This window comes from Ailuropoda melanoleuca, chromosome 12 (genome assembly GCF_002007445.2).
Source record: "Ailuropoda melanoleuca isolate Jingjing chromosome 12, ASM200744v2, whole genome shotgun sequence".
Taxonomy (NCBI): domain Eukaryota; kingdom Metazoa; phylum Chordata; class Mammalia; order Carnivora; family Ursidae; genus Ailuropoda; species Ailuropoda melanoleuca.
In genome coordinates this window covers 26,696,400-26,720,193 of record NC_048229.1, presented here as the reverse complement: position 1 = coordinate 26,720,193, position 23,794 = coordinate 26,696,400, and the positions used below count along the sequence as shown (strand labels likewise).

Below are 23,794 nucleotides of genomic sequence, written 5' to 3'. Positions count from 1 at the left end.
AACTTTACAAATTGTTTTGTTTGGGTTGCTTTTGTGTTTTAAAATTCAGATATGATTCACACTGGGGAGGGGGGCCTGTTTGAAGCGTACAGTTCAGGGGGTGCCTGGTGGGCTCTGTCATAGATCGTGCGACTCTTGATCTCAGGTTTTTGAGTTCGATCCCCAGGATGGGCATAGAGATCGTTTAAAAATAAAATCTTTTTTAAAAAAGTGTACAGGAGGCACCTGGCTGGCTCAGCTGGTTAAGGGTCTGCCTTTGGCTCAGGTCATGGTCTCAGGGTCCTGGGATGGAGCCCCCTTGACGGGCTCCCTGCTCAGCCAGGAGTCTGCTTCTCCCTGTGCAACCCCCGCCCCTTGCTCTCTCTCTAATAATTTTTTTTTAAAGTACAGTTGAGCGCTTTTTGTATACACAAGGTTGTGCGTGCTACCAACACCACTAATTTCAAGCATTTTCAGCACCCCCATCCTGCCCTCCCCCAGCCCCTGGAAGCCCCGGATCTCCTTCCTGCCTCCATGGACTTGCCCTCTGGACAATTCACATACATGAAATCCTACAATCTGTGCCTTCTGTGTCTGGCTTCTTTCGCGGAGCACCATGATTTTTTGAGATCCCCGGACATTGCAGCGCCCGTGAGGACCTCGCCCCTTTTTACGGCAGAGTAATAGCGCCTGGTAACCATCCACTAGTCGATGGGCATTGGGACTGTTTCCACCTTTTGGCTGCCGCGCGCGTAATGCTGCGGCTGACATCTGCGCAGTGTGCGTGCGGACGGCCACATGTGTTCACTCGGGGCGGGCAGACACCCGGCCGTGGCATTGCTGGGTCCTACAGTAACTCCGCGCTGCCGGACTGGTTTCCAGAGTGGCCGCACCGCGCTGCATTCCCCGCAGCTGGGGGCTCCACGTTACCCACCACCGCAGTGACCGTGAGGGTTCCCCCGGCGCTGCGCCAGGCTACACACGGAAGCCGCCGCTCTGCGGGAATGACAGCCAGAGAACTGGGAGGTGCGTGCAGGGGCGCGTTTATTTCAACCACAGTTGGGACCCACACTCCGAGGGCTCTGGCTCCCGTGCCTACGGCGCCCACAGCCCCAGGTTCTCACTTCCAGCGGCCTCCAACGCGGCCCTTCCCTGCCCCCTTCCGGCTGTAGGAGAAGAGCGAGAGGGTGTCAGGAAGGAGGGGCTCCCCAACCTGAGAGGGGTCCTGCACTCAACTCAGGAAGTCCGCCCCCCCCAATTCCCCCTCTCCCTGCCCAGAGAAAGGGGCAGGCAAACGCGATCTCCGTTCCCTGCGGGGGGTGGTGATGGTCTGTGGCCCACTCCCACCCACCTGCGGGACCTGATGTGAGGGGAGGAGCTCAGGATGTTCCCGGGGGTGCTGATGGGTGTTTGGGAGGACGGACGCGCTGGGGGGAAGGGAGTGATGCGTGAGCAGAGTGGGTAGCATGGATGAGAGACCACGGCTGGGGTGAAAGAGATGGAAAGTGGGAGACAGGGATGGATGAACAGCGAGCAGGACAGGCAGAGCAAGGAACAGAAGTGGCGCGGGGTTCTCAGCCTGCCGACCCTTGGGGCGGGGGCTGTCCTGGGCATTGCAGGGTGTTGAGGGGCGAGGGACTGAGTCGCACAGAGTGAGGGGCGACAGGGAAGGAGAGACCAACCCCAGAGTCAGAGAAGGCACACTTACAACTTCTGGGCGTGGCTGATGCGGTTGTACAGCACGTTGATCTGCGCGGGAAAGAGGGAGACGCTGGGAGGACGGCCGGGGACAGGACGGCCCGCCCCTGCCTGAGCAGCGTCCTCCCTGCGAGATGGGGCTCACCTCGTACTTCTGCTGCTTCAGCTTCTCCATCAGGTCAAACTTCTCAGACTCCAGCTGGTGGATCCAGTCCGACAGCTCCTGGGCCTTCTCCCTGGGGGGGCAGAAGGGCTGTCAGGGCGGGCGCGGCCTCTCTCAGCCCAGAGAGAACCGCCCAAAGCCATGCGGAGAGACTCTGAGTGGGGCATCGCAGCGGCTGTTTTGTTAATACCTGAGGCCAAAATATTCAGATTGAATGGAAGGAAAGAATTAAGTCTCTACCCACTGTCCCCACATTCAAAATTCCTGTTGCACCAAGGGAGAACAATGTCATAGTTAAGACCCAGGCTCTGGAGTCAGGAAGCCCTGCTTCAAGTCCCAGCTTCGCCATTCTCCGGTTTGTGACATTTGCCGGGTAATAGGATCCTGTCTCCCTCTCCGTAAAACCATGGCTGCCTGCTTTGTACATCTTCTCCCATTCTTCCTTAGATACAACCTTTTGCAATAGGCCCTGTTAAAAAGCCACTGTCCCCAATCTCCCGTGTAAGTAGGGGTGGCCAATGGGATGAAAACAGGTCTCTGGGTAGGGCTTCCTGGAAAGCCTTTTGTGGCTCCTTCCGTGCAACTTCTTCCTGCTGCTCAGATGTGTTGGCTGGAGTCCGAGCAGCCACATTTGACCATGAGGTGATTTTGAGGACGGAAATATCGGGCTAGGTGTAATGGAGCAGAGAAACAGGAGTCTGGGTCTAGTGATTTTCTAGAGTTTCATCCCAGCTAGTCTCACATTTCTCTAATGTGAGAAAATAAGCCTCTGTATCTTAGGCTGCTATGTACACGTGTCTTCACTAGAGGCCAAACTTACTCTTAATTGATAAAAATCTGTGGCACAAAACTGTTACAGGGTGCATAATGAAACAGAGTACACATTCAAAGTCAGTGTTACTGTTCATTTTCTTATTACCATTGCTTGTTTTGTCTTGCTAGCTACCAGCTTTCCACTGCCCTCTACTCTGGGGCACATTTTTATTTGAAAAATGTTATAGACCCTCATATGGCCTTTAACTAATGAAAAAATTGAGGTAATTGGACCTAAATATTAGTGTACCCAAGTATATGAAGTGGACTTTATCTCATCGTCATCATCACCTCACGGATCCTTCACAAGTGTCTGAGGTAGACTTTGTTATCCTGGCCTCATTTCACCAGTAAGGAAAGTGGGGCTCAGAGAAATTACCTAACGTGCCTAAGATCACACAGCTAGTAAGTGGTGGAGCAGGCACTGAGCTCCGGCCCCCCTCACTGTGCTGCCTCTGGAGCGGTGGGGGTTTCTGACTTTATGAGTCATGCCCAGACCAGAGAACATCAAGCTACCGATGAGGCCCCAGAAGGAAAAGGCCCTCTGCAGCCTTCCTTCTGGTGGCTTATGAGACATGGGCTGTCACGTGAATGGGAGGTAAAGGGGCAGATAGAGTCCCATGGGGCAGAGACATGGTTGGAAAGTTCTTACCAGCATGTCTGGCTTTAATACACATAAAGATGGGATCTTCCTGAGTTTCCAGGGGACATCAATAGCTCAACAATCCCCTAACTCTTGGTAAGCCATTTTGTTTGGCTTCCCGCCATCTTACCTCCCAGACTGTACAAATTATGGTACCCACAAAAAGCGACATGTTTTCCAGGGATGTCAGAGGCCCAGAGAAGGGAACACTTGCCAAAGTCACACAGCACCAGGGCTCAGACCTGGGCTTCTGCCCTCCCAGAGTTGGGGAAGGGTCCCCGTATCTTGCTGTCTTACAACCAGCCCCCTCCCACCCTGAGCCCCCCATCCCACCTACCGGAGCTGGTCTTCTCCCATGTGGTCGATGTTCAGAGGCTTTTTACGCTCAGACAAGATGCGCAGTTTCATCTCCCGACCTGTTTGGCGCTTACCACGTTTTTGTTCTGCCTGAGGGTAGGGAAGGGAACATACTGAACTGTGGGATAGATCAGAACCCAGGGGGCTGAGCTCACCACTTCGTCCCTACCCCCAGGAGTCCAGGCCCCCCGCCCCTCCTCCCTCAGACCCAGGAGTCCAGGCCCCCGGCTCCTCCTCCCTCAGACCCAGGAGTCCAGACCCCCGGCTCCTCCTCCCTCAGACCCAGGAGTCCAGACCCCCGGCCCCTCCTCCCTCTGACCCAGGAGTCCCAGCCCCCAGCCTCCACCTCCATCAGGAAGCAGGGGTCTAGGCCCTCAGTTGCCTCCTCCTTGGGAACATAGACCTTAGATCCCAACGGGCTGAACTCACCTTGACCAGATAACCCCCAAAATGGGCTCCCATGTTGGACAGAACCTTCTTCTTTTTGGCATCATCCTCAGCCCGCTTCTTGGCTTCCTCTTCCTCCTTGCGCATCTTCTCCTCCTGAGGGAAGAAAGGGGTTAACCTCAAGGCCTTGCCCACCCCCTGCAGGGAAGGGGTCTGAGATAGGGATGTGGGAGCTGAGTGAAGCAGGGATGGATCAGACCTGGGGCATGAGACAAAGTCAATGTCAGAACAGGCAAAAACACAGACATTCTCCTCCCGGCCCTTCCAGGCCTGGCTCTGTGACCACCTGCAAGTCCCTGCTCCTCTCGGGGTCTTCATATTCCCCAAGCAGAACTTTTAAAATGGGGTAGGGATATTCCTGCTTTTTCTGCATTCCTCCAGTCTGCATGGCCAATGCTGGGCGTTGCTGTGTGGCCTCAGTGCAGATACTCCCCCTCTCTGGGCCTTCATCTCCTTTATTCTCATGAGACAAGAATGACAGTCTCAGAGGATGCAGGAGGGTGACTGGTGATGGGGGTCGGGGACTTGGAGCACTAAAGCAGCCGATGGCCTTGAGCCTGAGGACAGGGTTCTAGAATGTCTAGTGAAGGCAGCCCCATGTTCCAGAAATAGTGGCTTGTCCAGACCAACCCCTGTCCCCACTGGAAGCGCTGGCGAGGGGGGCATGACGGCTTCTGCATGTCCAGCATGCCCCATCTGAACTGGTTTCCTATTGCTGCTGTAATTTGCACAATTAATAGCTTAAAACAGCACAAGTTAGGGGCGCCTGGGTGGCTCAGTCGGTTAAGCATCTGCCTTCAGCTCGGGTCCTGATCCCAGGCTCTTGGGATGGAGCCCCATGTCCAGCTTTCTGCTCAGTGGGGAGCCTGCTTCTCCCTCTCCCTCTGCCGCTCCCCTTGCTTGTGCTCTCACTCTCTCTCTCTCTGTCAAATAAATAAATAAAAATCTTTTTAAAAAATAGCACAAGTTTATCGCCTTGCAGTTCTGCACATTGGAAGTCAGAAATGGGTCTTCTGGGCTAAAATCAGAACAGGGCCGGTTCCCTGCGGAGGCTCTAGGGGCGAACTGCCCTCGCCTCTAGCGGCCGCCTGCATCCCTCCTCTCCTGGCCCCTCCCCCTGCTAGCAGAGCAGCATCTTCAAACATCTCTGACTCTGACCCTACAACCTCCGTCTTGCAAGGACACTTGTGATAACATGAGGCCCTCTAGACATCCAGAATCATTTCCCACCTTGAGATCCTTAATCCCATCTGTGAAGTCCCTTTTGCCATTCAAGGTACCATATGCATAGACTCTGGGAATTAGGATGTGAACATCTCTGGGAGACCAGTATGACGCCTACCATGTCACCTTCCTCCTAATCTTGAAAAGTGATTCAAGTGGGCCACTCCTTGATCCCAAGGCAGACCATGTTTCCAAAGCCAAAACCCATGGGAGCATTCTAAACAATCTTCTACAACTAGCGAGCAATTCCCTCCAAGATGGACAGGTAACCAATCTGAGCTCATCCCAGAATCATGTGGAAGACAGATAAAAGGGGAGCGATAGCCAGAGTTGCTGGTGGTCACTTGCCATTCCTGCCTGAGAACGGGGTGTCCAGTAGGGTGACCAACCATCTGGTTGGCCTGGGACTGATGAGATACAAGATTTTCAGGGCTCAGGCCAGGAACATCCCAGGCAAACCCACAATGACCTCATTCCACAGAAAGATGGGCCCAGGGATAGGAAAAGAAAAGCTGGGTCTTTGTGATCTTATTTGAGTTCCTTGATCCAGCCATACCTGAATCAAGTCACACTCTACACTTTTTTTTTAGTTATATGAGCCAATAACATTCTCTTTCTGCTGAATCCAGTTTGGGTTGGGGGTTTCTGTCCCTTCCAGCGGAAAGATCCTTGAATAATAATGTGTAAGGACTTTCTCGGGATGGCAGAAAACATCATGAATGGGAAATAGAGCACCCAGCTGAAGAAGTAACATTTGGTCTCGCAGGGCAGGGGAGGCACCCACCGCCAGCTTGGCCTGACGCTCACGCTCCTTCTCGGTTCGGAAGCGCTGTTGTTCAGCTCTCTCAGCCCGGCGCCGCTCCTGGGGGAGACAGAAGAATGAGGGGGTGCAGGAACGCCCCCTCCCCAAGGAGGTCAAGAGCAGAGACGAGCTAGTTTGAGTGTGGCCACCGACTTGGACAAGTTCCCAAATGATTCAGCCTCGGGCCTGTACTGGATGGGAACCATTCCCAGCCCCAGGACGGCACGGGGTGAGGGAGGCATTTGCGGAAGCCCACCTCCCTCCACTCACAATGCGCTCTTTCAGCGCAATGAGCTCCTCTTCCTCTTTCTTCCGCTGTTCGAAGTGTACGTCGATGAGCGTCTGCAGCTCCAGGAGATCTTTCTCCATGCGCTTCCGGTGGATGTCCTGCAGGACGGAGGGTGGGGACCGCGTCAACCCCAGGCAGTGCGGGGGGCCAGGCACCCACCTTGGCGCGCCTCTGAGACACGTCCGGGCGGGGCCCTTGCCTGCAAAGACGGACTGGGACAGTCTAGGGGACAGGGAGCCGCTGTTCGCGATGTTCCCCAGCAGGTGGCACTAGAGGCCCATTCGGTCCATTTCAGGGGACTCCGAAAGAAGGGAGAAGCCAGGGGCGCCTCTTCCTAATTTGCACAAAGGCACCAGGGGACTAGATGTCCCTTACTTACATCGAAGTCCACACGTTCCCCTTCTGGGATCTTCGGGGGGATCAGAGGAGGGACCACAGGCCTGATGGGTGGAAAGGGGGAGAGACTGAGCACCCTGAGCTCGCTGATGGTGCTACCGGGCTGCCGTGCTGTCCAGCCTGGTTCGGGGCACCTGACAGGTGGCTGGTCCGATTCTAGATTCCATGGGCTGTCTGTGAAATACGCTGGATTTCGAACACTTGGTTCAAACAAAGGAATGTAATATATTTCACTAATAATGTCTCCTATGGATTACATGTTAAATGATGAAATTGCAGATATAACAGAGTGAATTAAAAAATGCTATGAAGATTAATTTAACCTGCTTTGTTTTACTTTTAAAAACGCAGCTTGTAAAAGTACAGATATTTACATATGTGGCTTGCATTGTGGGTGGTGCTCCCAGGGCCCGCCCTGGCCCACACCTTAAGTGGAATTCTCTGCTTTTTAAAACAGCACCTTCACCTGATTTGCTTCCTACTCATCTGGCTGTCCCACCTCTGTCTCCTTCTCCCCAGAGGGCCCTTTGAAGAGTTCCGCCCTTTTATTTATTCATAGGAAACTCTCACGATCCACGTCGTTCACTCGCGTGACTTTTTTTTTTTTAAGATTTTATTTATTTATTCGACAGAGATAGAGACAGCCAGCGAGAGAGGGAACACAAGCAGGGGGAGTGGGAGAGGAAGAAGCAGGCTCACAGTGGAGGAGCCTGATGTGGGGCTCGATCCCACAACACTGGGATCACGCCCTGGGCCGAAGGCAGACGCTTAACCGCTGTGCCACCCAGGCGCCCCCACTCGCGTGACTTTGATTATCATCGATTACTGAGGATTCACCACCTCTGTCTCCAGCCGGACTCTCTCCGGGATCCCAGACTCTGGTGAACAGGTACCCCCTGAACATTCCCAGCATTCTCACAGACCATGCCTCCACCGAGCTCATCAACTTCTCCAAGACGGAGTGGTGGCCGCACTGCCCCTGGGTTCTGCAGCCCAGCCCCCAAGCAGATGTGCTCACCTCCTCCCTCCCCTTGCCCCAAAGGCAAGTCCTGGCCTCTCTGCCCGGGCATCTCCCCAGTCCATTCCCCCGTTCCACCCCACATCCCCTGCTCAGCTCAGGCCTCAGCCCCTCCACTGTGAACCTTCATGCCAGCCTCCTCCTGGTCTCCCAGCCTCCAGCTGTCCACCTTCAGTTCATCTTCCTTCATGACTGTAGCTCAGAGCTCACCCTTTAGACCAAGTCCAAGCAACTCAGCATTCAAAGCCTTTCTCCATCTGGCCCCCATCAACTCCTCCAGCAACTCCTCTCCTCCCTCACAGACACACACCACATTTCATGGTTCCCTGGCTATGTCATGTGCCTTTGCGCCCCTGGGCCTTTGCACATGCTGTTCCCTCTGCCTGCAATGCCCTTCCCCTGATATACTGCACCCCCTGAGGCCTTCCCTCCTCCAACAAGACTTCCCTGCTCCCCCTTGGTCTCTCAGTCAGATCTGACCCAATGCCTCCTCTGTTCAAAACCCTGCACGACCCCACCCCTTCTCGCACTCTACACTCTAGCCACAATGAAATTGGCACCACCGCCCACACCAACACACAGAACTCTGCTTCTAGGTTTTTTTCTCATGCTCAGATTGTTGCCTCCTTGCATCTCCAAGCTTTTGGCCCCAGTGTCACCTCCTCCAGGACCCTCTGCCCCCACGAGCTCTCATGGCCTCCATAGATCTGCCTAGTTTAGGGACCTTCATCAACAGAATGACCTGTGTCTGTACCTGGTCCCCAAAAGAGTGACCTAGATCCAGCCACTACGCTGTGCGTGCACCCCACAGCTTTCTCCTCCACAATATCCCTCCCACCTCCTCCAGCTGGTGAAATCTTCATCCCTTAGGACTCTGGCATCACCTCCCCTGGGAAGCCTTCCTTGACTGCCTAGAGCAAATGTAGGGCCCTCTTGTGTGCTACCATCACCGTATCTGGGTCTGTTTCACCAACAGAGCAGATGAAATATGACTGGCCAAATGCCACAGAAAGTTCTCTGGACCATTTACTGAAAGAAGGAATCACTGTCCTTTCCTGTTTCAAGTGTCCCACTCTCCTTTTCTGCCTTCTCTGTCTCTGGGGGTAGGGGACATATTTAGGAGGATGTGATTGGGGCCTCCCCAAGCCCTCTAGGATCTCACCTTGGTTTGGGGCGCTCCTCTTCTAATGGGGAGATACAAAGACATAATTAGCAGGAGTTCATGGGGGTGGGCCTGACATACGCAGAAGAGGGAACCCCCCTCCAAGCCACAGCCCCCAGGAGCAGCTCTGGGGGAGAGGCATGAGCGGGGGGGGGGGGGGGGGGGGGGGAGAAGAGGGTGGAAGGGAAATCAGGGTGGCCGTAAAGGAGGAAGAGGTTCACACGCATCAGATATACATTCAGAACTGGTGTGGGCATCCCCCTACCACTTCTCTGGGAACCCAGGGGTCCAACCCCCCAGACCTTCCTCCTTCTACATACCCAGAGCTCCTGCTCTTCTCCATTTACACCTAGCACTGCTGGGTGTCCCCAGCCCCTCCCCTCTGGGGACACAGGAATCCAGACTCCCAGGGAGAGCCCCTTCTGCCACTCAGGCCCCAACCTTTGAATGTATATGGAGGAAAAAAATGACAGGGTCGGGGGCGAAGATGCGGGGCGCGGTGCCTGTCCGCAAACATCCAACCCTTCTACAAGTATTCCTCCAGGCTGGGGAAGAAGGCTTGGGTGTCGGTCCCTTTAAGAAGGAAGGGAAAGGGTTAAAGCCTCAGCGAGGCTGTTTCCCTTCGTGGACACCAGAGGGCGCGCGAGCTCTCCGGGGCTTAAAGGACCGGGCCTGGGAGGGTTACGGGGGCGCAGGGGGTCCTCGCAGGGGTCAGGGCCCGAGGAAATCCGTCTCGGGAAGCGAAGCAGCCGCGGTTACCTCGCTCTGCCACCGGCTCCGGCTCCTCGGCGGCTGGGGAGGAGGAGGCAGGGGAGAAGCGAGGATGGGGGAGCGAGGGGGAGCGGCCACGCCGGGGTGTGGGGGGCAGAGAGGAAAAAGAGGGGAGAGGCTGTTAAAGGACCTGAAGCCGGGGCGGTCGGGAGCCCAGCGCCCGCCGGCCCCGCCCCGCCCAGCGCCCCCTCCCCACCCGGCCCCCGGGGCTGCCTCCGGCTGCAGACCTGCGGGGACCAGGCCTCACCTTCCTCCTCCTCCTCCGCAGCCTCCTCTTCTGGAAAGGGGGACGGGGGCCGAGAAGGCAGGGTTAGGAGCCCTGCGGGGCCGTCGGCCGTGCGCAGAGGGCAAGCGAAGGGCGCCGCAACCCCGGAGGTTGGGGGCGGCGGGCGAGCGCGCTGCCCTCTCGCCTCCCGCGTGCGTGTCCCCAGGTCCCCGCGGCCCGCCCACTCCCCACTCACCTTCGGGCTGCTCCCTGCGGGCAGGGGTGGGAAGGAAAGAGCGAGAGGTAGGGTTAGACTTGTTGGAGCTGGGAGAGCGTCCTACCTCTCCACGCCCCCAGCCCTCCCGCCAGCGCCACTCACTCCTCATATTCCTGCTCCTCGGCGTCCGACATCCTGTGTGACCTGGGGACCGGAGAACACGCGAGTGAGCTGGGGTCCCGATGGAGGAGGGCGCTGGGGGCCAGAGTCCCGGGTCTGAGGGAGGAGGGGGCTGGGGGCCTGGACTCCCGGGTCTGAGGGAGGAGGGGGCTGGGGGCTGGATTCCCGGGTCTGAGGGAGGAGGGGCTGGGGGCCCTGAGAGGGAAAGGGCTCTGGGAGGTGTGGTTGGGGCACAGCCCCTGCCCCTCCACCACCACAGCTGTCCTCTTTTGTCTTATGACATGTCCATGGGAACCTGATCTGAGTGGGGATTAGGAGAGGGTATTTGGGAAGGGACTGTGGCCTGAAGACAATAGCTGCCCCACCCGCCAAAGGCTATTTTGGGGGGATGTCGTACATGGCGAAACAGAGGACATTTCCTAAGAAGGGATTCAAGGGGGGAGGCCCCCTGGGAGAATTAGTCACACCAGCTCCCTCTCCCACCCCTCCCCCTCCCCCCTGGCTGGTTGTCTTCCCACCTGTCCCCTCCTTGCCCCACGACCCACAAATTTGGAGGAGGCAGGACATGTCAAGAGCAACCCTGTCCACAGACCTTATCCTGACCCCTACATAGACAGCATCGCATCTTTGAGATCCCTCAGGACCTACAGTACCCAGGTTAAGAGAACCCCAAATCCTGAGACCTACAGATCCTGAGACCCCAATTGATGATGCCCCTGGTTTCTGGGGACAAGCAAGTCCTCATGTCTCTGGCTTCTGAGACCCCAGTTCTTGAGACTGCAGACTCTGGGCTGAGACAGCCTCAGATCTGGATGCCCTAGGTCTTGGCACCTACATTCTGAAGCCTCAACATCTTGAGACCCCAAACCCCAGATGCCCAAGCTCAGAGGTGCATTCATGATGCCCCAAATGTTGACACCTCCAGTCATAAGGCTTCAGACCCGGAGACCTCAATTCTCAAATCCCAGAGCCTGAGGCTCCCTGTCCTGACCCCCAGACCATCAAACGTCGAAGCCCAGAAACTCCCAATCCCTGAGATTCCCTCTGACTCAGATCTCAGCGCTCCTAGGTCTGAAGGTGTTATATTCTGGGACACCCCAATCTTGGCACCCCAGACTCTGTAACTCCCAAATCCTAACACCTCTGTCCTCAGTCCCCCTAAAGCCTGAGCTTCCCCAGAATTCCCCAGACTTCATCTTGTGCCCCCTCCGCCTCCATAGCTCTTCACGCCCCTGATGTCTCCCACGCCTCCTGTCCCCTCCCCCAAGTCCAAAGTCCCTGGAGACCCCAAGACCATTACCTAAGGCTGGGTCTGCAGAGTCCGTGAACAGCGGGACAGAGCCTTGCTGACCGAGCTGAAGCACCCCTGGGTTTATAGCGGAGGCTCGGCCCCGCCCCCCACAGGAGAGGGAGGGCCAGAAAATTCCTTTCTCCAGCCTAGAGTCCCAGCTCAGAGGCTGCCCTGCCCCCACTCTGGCTCCACATTCAGGATCCTGGCACCTCCTGGCTTCTCGGGGACCCCTCCACCCCATCAGCACCGCCTTGAAGCCAGGACGGGTCAGGTGACGTCCAGCCTCTGGGCTCCCCACCTCCCTTACAGCAGGCTGCACTCTATGCTTTGAAGTCCCTGGGCTCCGTGCACAGTAGGTCCCTGGAGAATACTTATTGACAAAGGGAGTACAAGGGGCAATTTCTCTTGTATGGCTCTGGTTCCGGTTTCTGTGTCACTCTGACAGTGTCCTTCTTTCCTTTGTCTCTGTGACTCTGTCTGTGTGTCTCTGTCTCCCCCCTCCCCACCCCCACCCCTTTGTCTGCCACCAGGATTCCACCCTGGTGACAACAGGCACTAAAGCGGGGAAGCAGGTGTGGGTCGGGGGAGGGGAGAGGGTGTGGTGTCAGGCCTGAGCGACCTCACTCTCCCCCACCCCCATTTGACACTGATCCGTTTTGGTATTCCTGTCCCCCTTTCCCCGGCCACACCATGACCTTGAACTCTAGGGGAGCCAGCCACCCGTCCTGCCTCTCCCTGTCTCTGTCTCTCCCTACTTCCAGGCATTTCTCTGGGGGTTTTCTCTGGGTCTCTTTCAGGCTCTGTCTGCATCTCTCTGAGTCTGTGTCTTTCACTCCCTGTGTCTCCCTGTGCATGTTTTTCTCTGCATTTCCGTGCGTGTCTCTGTGAATCTGCTTCTCTCGGTATCTGTCTATTGGTGTCTGTCAGTGACCCTGTTTCTGTCTCTCTTTGGCTCTGGATCCGTGTCTCTATCTCTCTAACTCTCCCGGGGCGTCCTTCTCCATGTCTCTGCCGTTCTCCCTCTTGGGTCCCTATCTCTGCCTTTTGCAGTGGTCTCCGTGCTCTCCGCTGTACATCTCCTTCTCCGTTGCCCCTTGCTTTGCATATCTTTCTAGGAATCTCTGTCTTTTCTCCCTCTCTGCGGGTCTCTGGCTCTGTCTGTGCCTGTGGGTGTCTCTCTCTCTTAGGGCCTTGGTCTGGGCCTCTCTGTGCACCCCCATGCAGCAGAGGGGCTGAGAATGCCCCATACTGCAGACCAGCTCTGCTCCTGTGGCGTGGTGTGGCTTTGGGAGGCCCTCTCCTCCGTCTTCTCATCTCCCTCACACCTCACCCCCCAGACAGCAGACATGCAGCCACTCCTAGCTCAGAGAGAAGCTTTATTCTTCAGGGCTAGGACAGGCGGCAGGCCGGCTCAGCCTTCAAACTTTTTCTTGCGGCCCTCCATTCCACTCAGTGCATCGATGTTCTTACGCCAGTCTCCCACCTCCCGGTTTTCCTGGAGGAATGGGGTCAAGGGTTAGGGTCTCTCCCTGGTCTACAGTCTCTCAAATATCTTCTGCCCACCCTCCAGCCTGCTGGGCCACTGTGTTTTGGGTGTCCATCCCGGGATCTGGTTCTGGAACACTTCTTGTCCCCTCAGGCAATCCCATCACATTTGCCCCCTTGCACATCCTGTCTTCCTCACACACTGTGGGCCTCCTTGCTCACATCTCTTCCTATCGGACTCTATGTCTTCCCCTTCTTGTCTCCCCCATGCACTACTTTTCTCTCTCACGGACATCCCATAGACCTCACACGCTTCCTGACTCTCTTGCTACTTCCCTTCTCCCTAGCGCACCTCCTAGCTTCCCCTCCTAGTTTCCGTCTTCCTCTTGCACTTCCTATGCCCCTCCTACAGTTCCTATTGAGGACCCCTTACCAGGTTCTTCTCCCCATAACTCCAAGTACCATCTGCCCTGAGCTTTGGCCCTAGGACTATTGTCCCCCGTACCCTCTCCTCTGAGCACCCCCTTTCCTGGCCCGAGCCACACTCACCTTCTCTGTGTCCTCCTTCTTCACCTGCTTGAGGTGGGCCCGCAGGTCTAAGGTCTCCTTAGCCCTGGCGCCCAACAGTGCCTGCATCATGGCATCCGCAGAGATCCTCACCCTCCGCAGGGTGGGCCGCTTGAATTTGCCCCGAAGGTCAAAGATCTTCTGGGTCAGATCTGCGATCTGGGCGCAGCCATAAGGAGAGGTGGAGACCCCCCACCCCACCTCCCCCAGCCCCATGCTTTCACCCTACATTTCCCTCCTATCTCTCTCCAAGCCTATGGAGGCTTCATCCAGGCTCAGCTCCCACTGCCTTCGGGAAAAAGCCCAAGGGCCTCGTCCAGTAATTGTAAGTCCTTCCCGATCTGCCCAGCCTCCTCTCTGCAAAACACTGACACATCCCGGTCCAGCTGCGTGCATCCCACAATTCCCTGACCCATGCCTGAGCTCACTCATCAACACGCGATGCTCCAGCTACACATTTCCAGACACACCTTCTGCTTTCCCATCTCCTGGCTTTTGCATGCTGTTCCCTCTGCCTGGAACAGCCTTCTCTAACCACTCTAGACTCATTCTTCTGCCCCGTCCCTTCCAGGCCCACAGAGCTGTCCTGGGTCTCCTGGTGTCTGCATCCACGAGCAGCTGCAAGGGGGCAAGGCACCAGACCCTACCCTGAAGAGACCGAGACTGCCCAGTACGCCCCACCTCCGTGATGTTCTTGGTGACTTTCGCCTCCACGTCGTATCTCTCTTCATCCACTTTGTCCACGCGGGCGTGGAGTTGTCGGCACAAGTCCTGGTCAAGGAATTGTGGTGTATGTGGTGGGGGCGACCCTGACTCCTGAGTCTGGGGGAGGAGGGGCTGGGGGTCTGGACATCAGGTCCTGGAAGAGTAGTTTGAAGCCGGACACTGGGGCAGCTCGAACAAAGGGTCCTAGGAGCCAGGAGTCCTGAGAATCTGACGGAATTGGGGCTGGAGAAATCAACCTCTGGATTTTGAGACTGTAGGCAGCTGCAGGCCATATTCCGAACTCCTGAGGGTAAAGGTTGGGAGACTGGACCCCCAGGTTCCCAGCAGAAGTAGGGGATAGTGACTAGACCCGTGAGTCCCAAGGATGCAAGACCGGACACTAGGAACCTTGGATCCCCAGCTGGACAGGAGTCCGTGATGAGACGGGGTACCTGCAGCTCGGCGAAGCCCAGCCCGGCCAACTCCAGGGGCTGGCACCGCGTGCTCAGAGCGCGCCCCTTCTCTCCGCGCCGCTCCTCCGCCTCCCGCTCCAGCTCTTGCTTCGCAATCTGCAGCATCAGGGTCTGCGGAGGGGAAACCAGGGACGGCAGCCCACCCAGGATAGCGGATAAGGGCCGCGCCGCACCGGGGAAGCCGCCCTGGCCAGGACAGCCCTCTCTCTAGTCCCAGGCCCGGTCAGCTGTCCTTCAGGGACACTCCCCTTCCAGGTCGGGTCCATAGTTCCAAGGCTCCGCCCCCGTAACGGGGCTGCTGGCCACAAGCCCCGCCCACTCGCCATCGGAGGCCCCGCCCCCACGCTCCCAACCCTCAAGCTCTGCCCCCTGAGGACACCTAGGCGCCCCCTCCAGGCCCTTCGGCACCTTCAGCTGCAGTTTCCTCGAGGCGGAGATCTTGGACTTTTTCTGCCGGAGTGGAATGAAGCAAGGAACAATCAGGGTGGGGAATGGAGGACGGACGGTGGCGGCGGGGGGGCGGGGCCTCACAGCCACTCCCTCACACCTGGTCTAGCTTTGGGCCGGCCTCCACCTCCAGTCCCGAATCTAGGGGAAGCCACGCCCCTCATCCCCAACCACAATCCTGGCCCCCTACTGGTTAGGTGCCGCCCTCTATACCCTAAGCAATCTCAGTTCCCATGGCAACGGAACTCCGCCCATAGGCAGGTCCCACCAATCCGAGCCCTTCCTCTGCAAAACCCCGCCCTTGATGTGCTGTGTGCTCCTCGGCTCCGCCCACGACCAAAGCCTCGCCCTGTCTGAGGCTTTGGCCCCGCCCCCATCCCTAGGAGCCGCCCTCCTCTGCGGACTCGGAACCCTGACCCGCGCAGCCCCGCCCTCACCTTGGCGTGAGGCTCCGTCGCATACGCGCGGTAGTTGGCCGAGGACCTGCGTCGGATCGGGGCCGGAGCGGGGCTTGGGCACCTGAGGTTGGGGGAACGGAGTCGCGTCACCGCCGGGCCCCCCACCCAGTCCCCCTCCACGCCGTATGCTGGGGTTGCAGCCTCCCGCACCAGGCCCTGCCCTGCTGCGCCCTCCCCTGCCGGTCGCCCCTACCCCATGCCCGCTCTCACCGCATCGCCACTCCTGGAGGGAGAGACCGGGAGGGGGGATTAATGGTAGGCCAGTGTCCCGTCCAGTCTAAGGGACCCCAGAGGCCGCCCCACCAGCTCTCCCGCCCTCGAGACCTAGGGGATCTGATTCCCACTCTTCCCTCCTGCAGGCACGCATGTCCAGCCTCGCAGTCCCACCTCCCACCGCTTCGGGCCCTCCGGAGTCGAAGTTACCAAGCTGTACTCACTCGTCCGCCATGCTGAGACGCAGGCCAGGGGTTGCAAGAGGCAGAGAAGGGGCAAGGGGAGCTTGGAGGGTCAGTGAGGGGGCGTCAGGGGTGACCTTGAAGGCCCTCGGGGCTTTGGTCTCGTCTTGGCTGCTCAAGCTTCGCTGGGGACACTGAGATAAGGGGCGTGGACTGAGACTAAATATACTGCTGTCACCTCCTCCCCCAGCCCAGGATGCGAGATAACAAGAGCGCGTGAGGGGTGGGGTGGGCCATGCTCCAGCTGGATCACCCTTCCACCTTGGCGGTCTGGGAAGCCGCCAGCCCCCTCCTCTTTCAGACCCAGGAGTCCACACCCCCATTTCCCTCCTCTCTCAGACCCAGGACTTCAGACCCCCAGCCCCCTCCTCCCTCACACCCAGGAGTCCAGACCCTCAGGCCCTCCTCCCTCAGACCCAGGAGTCCAGGCCCACAGCGCCTCCTCCCTCAGACCCAAGAGTCCAGGCCCACAGCCCCTCCTCCCTCAGACCCAGAAGTCTGGGCCTCACCCCCACACTAAACTGTAATCTCCATAGGAGCTATGGTCAGTTTCTGTATCCCAAACCTTTCAGCCAGTCAATAAATTTTGTTGATTTACTTGAGGATCCAGGGATGGCCCAGACTCTCAGGCAACAAAAGCATGGAGAAATCCACCTCTAGCTCACTAGCTCTCCTGTCTTGACCACCCTAGCTCATCCCCCTCCCAGCCCTGGAGACGAGAATGAAGACCATAAAGACACATGGACACACGAAGAAGAGGACCCTGCTCTCTTTACTTGGACAGTGTGGCTGTTGACCGGCCCTGGAGAGCAGAATCTCCCAAACCCCAGTTAATACAGGACGTCTGGGGACAGGAGACCACACAGAAGGCCTGAGACTCAGGCTGGATCTCTGTAGGCGGTGTTTAGAGTCTCAAGAGTGGAATGCGTGACTCTTAAAGAACAATCTAGAATTCTAGGAACAGAAAATAGAATCCCAGGAAGGTAATCTGAAATTCTAGCAATGCCTCTGGAGCTGACTGAGACTGTTGAGAATATAACTGAGAATTCTAGAGGCGGACTTAATCCCAGGACCTGACTTTACAAGTCAGAGATGGGTGACTGGGTATCTGGGAGTGGGGTCGGACTCCCTGGTTTTGGGCTCTGATTCTCTGTGGGTGCAGCCGGAACCTCTGAGCCTGAAGCCGGAGACTCTGGGGGCAGCTGGAGGGGCTCAGAGGGCAGGGTCCTGCCTTCGAGAGGCTGGCTCTGGTCCTCAAGGGGTGGGACCAGGACGTCAGGGGGCGGAGTCACGGAGTCCACAGCCGCATAAGTGCGGTGGCAAGCAGAGTCCCGGGCCTTGTAGAAGCGCGCGAAGGTCTCGGAGGCCTGGGCCTGGGGCGGGGGAGTGAAGCCAGCCGCCCGAGCTAGCTCCCCGACCCGGGTGGCAAACCCCTGCAGCTGCTCCTGCCGCAGGTCCACCAGGTACCTGAAACCAGGAAGGGGCCCGTTAGGAGTCCGGGCTTTCAGCCCTCAGCCTGGACGCGCCCTGCCCTGCCCTCCGCTGGCTCACCGGGCTAATTCCACCACCAGGCGTCCTCCGGGGACCACGCAGGCCCCGAGATCCGGGCTGAGAAGATGAACCATCCTGCGCAGAGGAAAGGGAGGGCTGATGCTGAGACTTTCAGGTCCTGAGGGAGAGGTGGGGCTGGGGGATCCGGACACTGATTAAGGAGGGGCTGGGGGCCAGGATTCCTGGGTGTAAGGGAGGAGGAGCTGGGGAAGGGAAGTCTGGGAACCTCTCTCTTACCCACAGGCCACGTAGAGAAGCTGGAACCGTTCCTTGTAGCAGCTCTTGTGGTGAAGGGTCTGGGCAGAGCCGAGAGGCAGGAAGTGCACAGTGAAGAATTCCGGGGCAGGGGCAGCTGGGGAAGAACTGGCAGAGTTAGGCAGACACACAAAGCTTGGAGAGCACTCCTTGCCTGTCCTGAAGCCCTTTCTCATCCTTTCTCGTAGATGGATTCCTGGAATATTGTGGGACGGTCAGCCTGGCAAGCAGAGACCCATTTTACAGACTAGGCAACGGAGACTCAAGAGAGGGAAAAAGTGGGTGGCCCATGGCCATACAGGGCATCCAAACACCCAGAAAGAGCCAGGTTGGGGGATGGTTACAAGGAGGCACGACCAGAATCTGGGCAGGCAGGGAGGGGGCCATCTCTCCAAAGGTGAGCCGGGACCCAGCACCTTGCTAGAATGTTCTGTCTCTTAGACGTCTGCAGGTAGGATTAGAATTCTACTGTTGGAATTCAGAATCATAACATGGTGTCAGGATTTAGGAAACAGAGAGGGGCGCCTGGGTGGCACATGGGGCGCCTGGGTGGCACAGCGGTTAAGCGTCTGCCTTCGGCTCAGGGCGTGATCCCGGCGTTGTGGGATCGAGCCCCACATCAGGCTCCTCTGCTGTGAGCCTGCTTCTTCCTCTCCCACTCCCCCTGCTTGCGTTCCCTCTCTCGCTGGCTGTCTCTATCTCTGTCAAATAAATAAATAAAATCTTTAAAAAAAAAAAAAAAAGGAAACAGAGAGAAATACAAAGAAAGAAGAAGTGTCAGGCACAAGAGATCACTTGTTCAGACACTGGAAACCATATTGGTAAGCACTCGGATATGAAATACCTGAAGCCCAGGATGGGGGTCTGGGTCCCACTCTTCCCCGGAGGATGATGTGCCCACTTTACCACCCAACTCCCATTTCAAGGGTCTGAGCTGAGCGGACGCTTACGCTCTGGGCCTCGGTCCTTGTCTTGGTGCACCTGCTCGGGGTTTCCCTGGGTGTTTCTCGGGCGCCCCCAGGCGGCCACCTCTCGGAACAGCTCCGTCACGTTGTGCTGAGTAATCTCACCAGCCGTCTGTGGAGAGAAGGGTCGCAGCCAGGGTGACAAGGCAGGGCCTAGAGTACACCACCCCTCCCCCCTAACGCCCAGCACTAGCGTGGATTTCTAGACTGGGTTTAGAAAGCACAGAGAGGTGGGACCTCCCCCAGCCCCAGCACCTCCAGTCACACACCTTGACTGGCTGTCCGTTGCTGGTCCGCAGGAGGCTGTCATCGTCCGCTTCGATGCCAAAAGCCACGAATGGCCCCGTGGCGATGTCCCCCCAGTACCCGCGCGCTGCGACACGCTCTCCGTGCTGGGAAAGCAGGGAGAGAAGAGGCGGGTGAGGTCAGTGTTGGAGACCTTGGTTTCTGTGTCCCCGAAAAGGAGGACTGGCCAGGGCAGGGAGTGGACACGCACATGACTCAGGAGGCGACCGGACGCAAGGGTCCGGTTTGGCATGTGGTAGGCGCTGGAGTCTCTGAGTTCAAAGGCGACGCCTGTGTCCCTCCAACGACGGAACTCGTGAATGTGGATGACTCGGGCCTGGGTAGGAGGAGGAACGGACAGAGGTCTAAGCAAATCTGGTATATGAGGCCCCAGCCCCTCCTCCCTCGGACCCAGGAGTCCCGGCCCCCAGCCTCCAGCCCCACCTCCTGCACATCCAGAAATGGGGCCCCCAGCCCCCCTCCCAGGCCCCTCACCCCACGGTCGTGCAGCTTCATGTGCAAGTCCCAGTCGCTGACACCGCGCCGGGCGTCGTAACGGGAGCCCAGGTAGTGACGCAGCCTGGAGTCCCAGAGGCGGCACATGGGGAAGGCCTCGGGCCCCTTCTCCCCGCCGGCCCAGAAGCGGAACACAGCCTCCAGGGCGTCGCGCTCGCGGAACTGCAAGGCCGGCACACGTGGGGAGAGAGCGAAGGAGAGGGGGCTGCAGGGACAGCCATTTCTCCCGCTTTACCCTCCCTTCCATCCCAGCATGTGGGAACCATTCTCCCATTTCTCAGATGAAGAAACTGAAGTTCAGAGCGTGGAAGCCACCCCCTAGGTCACATCCCACACTGGGAGCCAGGGAGCTGGGGCTTGAACTCCATCAACGAAAACCGTTTTGGGCTGCCCATTTCCATTCTTCCCGTGGCCATCTGGATCCTGGGTGGTGACGGCACCTTGAGGGCACCCAGGCTGAACCAGGGCAGCTGCTCCGCCAGGCGGTCAGGCTCCAGGACCAGGTGCGCCAGGCGGTTGGCCTGGGCGCGCACGAAGGCGGCCACCTGAGGGCGCAGCAGCGCGTTCCCCCACAGCTCCAGGAAGGTCTCGCTCCTCTCTGGGGGTCGGGCAGGGGAAGAGAGGAGGATTAGTGGGGGCAGCAGGGGAGTGAACCCAGAAACGAGACCCATGTGGATGACGCATACCCTCTTTATAGTAATCTTATTATGTCATAGTCATGTGACCATAAGGGACACTGGCCAACTCATCCATCCCTCAAACACGAAGTATAACTTACACCCAACCTAGGTCTCCTCCCAGTCCTCCCCACCCTCCAGATAAGCCCACTCCCGAATTTCATGTTCAAATCTTCCTTGCCTTAAAAAAGAAAAAGTTATATATAGATAGGGATGGAAGTGGAGATTCATGCGTGTTAAAATAGTATAGTGTTAAATTGTCCCACTTTAGTTAGGAATCTTAAAAGAGAACTCTATATCTTGAGTTGTATATCCATATACATCTATATCAAAGTATCTCTGTCACTATGTAAATCGTTTCGTTTAGTGGTTTAAGAATCTTAAAACAGAGAGCCATATACCCTTAGTTAGACAGATCCAGGTGTTTCCGCCTTTTGCAAGGCACACTGTGAAATGTGTGCCATGTATTCTGAATGCTCTGGGCTATTAATGACAACTGCCATCCGTAATCGTGATAACAGTTATCATCACTAAGTGGTACTGAGTCTGTATCATAAGCCAGGAGCTATGCATTTTTTTTTTAATCGAATCCTCATAGGAACTCTATGGGAAAAGAACTTGTAGGATCTCCATTTTACCAACGTGGAAACAATGTAGACCCAGGAAGGGGCAAAGAGTAGCCCCAGGTCACTCAGCAAGCAGAGTCAGAATTTGAACAGACTGTCTCAGTCCAGACTTTGCTCAAGGTGCTAAGCCTAAGTCATTGTCACTGAGAAATCCTCATCTCTGCCTCCCCGCCCAAATCCTCCTCCTCCTCCTTCCAAGGCTGCTTCCTCAAGGTAGACTCCCGGGATTCATGCCTCTAACTGAGGACACTCAGGCCTTGGGGAGGCTCTGCGAAGGACTGAGCTCAGCCCCACCAAACCTCCCCCACATCTGGGGACTCACTACCTCTTAAGAAGTCCTTTGATCCCTTTTGGCCCTCTCCTGTGGTGGGAGGTTTTGAACGTTTACCCTGTGTCATGCACTGTGCTGAGAGTTTCTGTGAATTTTCTCCTGGAATTCTCTCAATGGCTCTAGGAAGTGGTATATTTTTGTACAGGTGGGAACAATGGCCAAAATGTTTAATTGTACCATTGAAATGCCAGAATCCCTGTGGGCAGGCGGAAGAGGATGGGGGCCAGAATGTCTGGGTCCTTGCAACTGACCTTGCAACCCCATCGTCTCAGGTTCCTCCAAAGCTAGACTGAAGATCAGCATGTGTCGGGCCACAGCTTCCAGATTATTCTCTAGCACATAGAACTGGAAGGATAGACAGAGCAAAATGATTCTGAGATCTGTGTCCTTGGCCCCTAGGAGACCCAGGAATGGAAGACCTCAGCCTCCTCCCTCCACAGGACGCAGACATCCTGTACACTGGTCTCCTTCCTTCAAACACAGGAGTTTGGGCACTCAGAACCCTCCTCCCCACCATTACTTAGGAGACCCAGCCTTTAGGCTCTTCATCCCGCTTGAATCCAAGAGTCCCCAACCCAGGACTTTGGGTCCCCAGCTTCTACCTCCCTCGGACCTAGCAGTCCAGGCCTCCAGCTCCTCCTCCCTCAAGGACTCAGGAATCTGGGCTCTCATCTTCATCCTCCTCCCTGCAAGACCCCAGAATCCCAGCTCACATGTAACCCTCTGCGAGGCCAGAGCGCGGCCCGGGCCAGGGTCCGAAGCAGGTGCCGCCCATCCACGGAGCCCAGCAGCAGTACATCTAGCTCCGGGGTCCTGTGCTCTGTATCGTTCCGCAAGTCTGTGTCCACAGGAGGACCTGGCAAGATGACGCAGGCTGGGGTCAGTGGCCTGGAGAGCGCCCCCTGCAGCCTCCCCAGAATGATGGACTACAACTTCCAGCAGGACCCACACTCCTGGCCTAGGTTCCCCAGGGAGCTGTGCCTCTAAGCATTCTGGAACTCGTAGTCCGCAGAGGCCATTTGGGCCGCCCAGTGAGAGGCGGCTCCACCGTTGGAGGCTCGGAGAACGTTAGAACGCCGCCTGCTAGGCTGGGAAGGCAGCCGCCTTGTCAGATGTGGTCCCGGGTGGGGACTCACTCTCAGCTTGCAGGTCCAGCGCCGGGGACAGGCCCCACCAGGACACGGAGCCGAAGCCTGCGCCCGAACCTGCCGGGGTGGTCATCGCCCTGTAGAACAGACATCCTGGGAGTCCCCATGCCCCTCTCACCACCCCTCACTTCTCGCCCCTCTCCATGTGACACCCCCTCACCTTTATCTTTCCAAAGACTCCAGGACGCCACCTCCTTCCCTGCTCGGTGCTGCGCCGCTCTAATGCACCCCATACACACAACTACCCGTAGCCCCCTTCCTTTTCAACCAGTCAGCCAATGGGAGTACGCAGGTTCGCTCCGGCACGATCAACTGACCAATGGGAGCGAGCGAGACGGGCCTGCTAAGAACTTTTGGCCAATGGGCGCGCTCGCGGGAGGGGGGGGCGGTGCGTGGACGCGGTTGTCATGACGACGGCGCAGGCGGAGAAGGGGCGGAGCCAGGGGAGTCTGGGGCGGAGCCTGGAGCGATCCACGTTTCTGGGATGGGGGAGCTCTGGGCCGACTCAAATTGACCTAGAACGGAACAGAATCTTGATTAATTCACGTTAAAGTGACGCGGCCTAGACCTCTGGGTCCCCTTTCCCCCTCACACCGTGGTTCTACCACCCAGGCGGGAAACGCGGCGAAGGGCTGGGACTAGCTAGCACTGGCCCCTGGTTGGTCAAGTGTCAGTAATTTCGCAACCTGGCTGTTAGGCACAGTCATTACTAAAAATTAAATTGTTGTACTAATTACTAAAATTGAATTCAAATTAAATGCATTACATTAAAATAAAGGTAATACATACTCAAAACTCATCACTTCTTACTTTACTGTACTTTCCTGTTGTTGATGGTCTTAAGGTTTTTTACATCAGTTGTACCCAAATGAAGGGAATAATATTTTAACGCAATAGTTTAAAAACTCAAACTGGCAAACTACGACCACTGGCTGTTCTATTTTTCTAAGTAAAATTTTATGAGAAACAGGGCCAGGATTAGGATGAAGCAGAGTGCTCTAAGGGCAGGGTCAGACCCTGTCTTTAAAATTTTTATGGGGTGCCTGGGTGGCACAGCGGTTAAGCGTCTGCCTTCGGCTCAGGGCGTGATCCTGGCGTTATGGGATCGAGCCCCACGTCAGGCTCTTCCACTGTGAGCCTGCTTCTTCCTCTCCCACTCCCCCTGCTTGTGTTCCCTCTCTCGCTGGCTGTCTCT

The 23,794-nt window shown here is 57.0% G+C and overlaps 3 protein-coding genes across 8 annotated transcripts; all 3 read right to left on the bottom strand.

Moving 5' to 3' along the window:
* Positions 1 to 1,005: 1,005 nt before the first annotated feature.
* On the bottom strand, positions 1,006 to 11,748 carry TNNT1 (troponin T1, slow skeletal type). 3 transcript variants are annotated; one of them, XM_034639195.1, is made up of 14 exons: positions 11,665 to 11,748; positions 10,347 to 10,388; positions 10,224 to 10,237; positions 10,010 to 10,039; positions 9,751 to 9,783; positions 8,992 to 9,013; positions 6,795 to 6,855; positions 6,397 to 6,513; positions 6,109 to 6,186; positions 4,083 to 4,196; positions 3,634 to 3,743; positions 1,823 to 1,913; positions 1,688 to 1,728; positions 1,006 to 1,145 (listed from the first exon to the last, which is right to left on the bottom strand). In XM_034639195.1, the coding sequence occupies exons 2-14, from the start codon at positions 10,376 to 10,378 to the stop codon at positions 1,100 to 1,102; spliced, it is 789 nt and encodes a 262-aa protein (XP_034495086.1). In that variant the 5' UTR covers positions 10,379 to 10,388; positions 11,665 to 11,748; the 3' UTR covers positions 1,006 to 1,099. The 3 variants fall into 3 exon arrangements, with proteins under 3 accessions (XP_034495086.1, XP_034495087.1, XP_034495089.1); XM_034639196.1 differs by lacking the exon at positions 9,751 to 9,783; XM_034639198.1 differs by lacking the exons at positions 9,751 to 9,783; positions 10,010 to 10,039 and having other exon boundaries at positions 11,665 to 11,705.
* Positions 11,749 to 13,011: 1,263 nt separating this feature from the next.
* TNNI3 (troponin I3, cardiac type) lies at positions 13,012 to 16,599 on the bottom strand. The gene is made up of 7 exons (XM_011233781.3): positions 16,228 to 16,599; positions 15,770 to 15,851; positions 15,294 to 15,335; positions 14,865 to 14,996; positions 14,389 to 14,478; positions 13,690 to 13,866; positions 13,012 to 13,150 (listed from the first exon to the last, which is right to left on the bottom strand). Exons 1-7 carry the CDS (start codon positions 16,566 to 16,568, stop codon positions 13,067 to 13,069), a joined length of 948 nt encoding a protein of 315 aa, XP_011232083.2. The 5' UTR covers positions 16,569 to 16,599; the 3' UTR covers positions 13,012 to 13,066.
* On the bottom strand, positions 15,770 to 22,892 carry DNAAF3 (dynein axonemal assembly factor 3). 4 transcript variants are annotated; one of them, XM_019807138.2, is made up of 13 exons: positions 22,760 to 22,864; positions 22,588 to 22,676; positions 22,165 to 22,307; positions 21,703 to 21,796; positions 20,258 to 20,415; positions 19,797 to 19,979; positions 19,513 to 19,638; positions 19,286 to 19,408; positions 19,002 to 19,128; positions 18,034 to 18,148; positions 17,797 to 17,931; positions 16,228 to 17,712; positions 15,770 to 15,851 (listed from the first exon to the last, which is right to left on the bottom strand). In XM_019807138.2, the coding sequence occupies exons 2-12, from the start codon at positions 22,670 to 22,672 to the stop codon at positions 17,325 to 17,327; spliced, it is 1,677 nt and encodes a 558-aa protein (XP_019662697.1). In that variant the 5' UTR covers positions 22,673 to 22,676; positions 22,760 to 22,864; the 3' UTR covers positions 15,770 to 15,851; positions 16,228 to 17,324. The 4 variants fall into 4 exon arrangements, with proteins under 4 accessions (XP_019662697.1, XP_011232079.1, XP_019662698.1 ...); XM_011233777.3 differs by having other exon boundaries at positions 17,797 to 17,871; XM_019807139.2 differs by lacking the exon at positions 22,588 to 22,676 and having other exon boundaries at positions 22,760 to 22,892.
* Positions 22,893 to 23,794: the final 902 nt, after the last annotated feature.

Bases quoted from the DNA above. Each gene is read 5' to 3' on its own strand.
- TNNT1 (XM_034639195.1), bottom strand. From the start codon at position 10,378: ATGTCGGACGCCGAGGAGCAGGAATATGAGGA. The intron at 9,784-10,009 runs GTGAGGCCTGGT...CCTCCTCCCCAG, and splicing joins TGCGGAGGAGGAGGAGGAAG to CCGCCGAGGAGCCGGAGCCG. The intron at 1,729-1,822 runs GTGAGCCCCATC...TTTCCCGCGCAG, and splicing joins TGAAGCAGCAGAAGTACGAG to ATCAACGTGCTGTACAACCG.
- TNNI3 (XM_011233781.3), bottom strand. From the start codon at position 16,568: ATGGGGGTGTGGACTCCTGGGTCTGAAAGAGGAGGGGGCTGGCGGCTT. The intron at 14,997-15,293 runs GTGCCGAAGGGC...TCCCCTCCGCAG, and splicing joins CGAGGAAACTGCAGCTGAAG to ACCCTGATGCTGCAGATTGC. The intron at 13,867-14,388 runs GTGGGGCGTACT...GGCTGCGCCCAG, and splicing joins TCACCAAGAACATCACGGAG to ATCGCAGATCTGACCCAGAA.
- DNAAF3 (XM_019807138.2), bottom strand. From the start codon at position 22,672: ATGACCACCCCGGCAGGTTCGGGCGCAGGCTTCGGCTCCGTGTCCTGG. The intron at 19,129-19,285 runs GTGTGTGACTGG...TTCTCTCCACAG, and splicing joins GCAACGGACAGCCAGTCAAG to ACGGCTGGTGAGATTACTCA. The intron at 17,713-17,796 runs GTGAGCCAGCGG...TCCTGGTTTCAG, and splicing joins CTGGTGGTGGAATTAGCCCG to GTACCTGGTGGACCTGCGGC.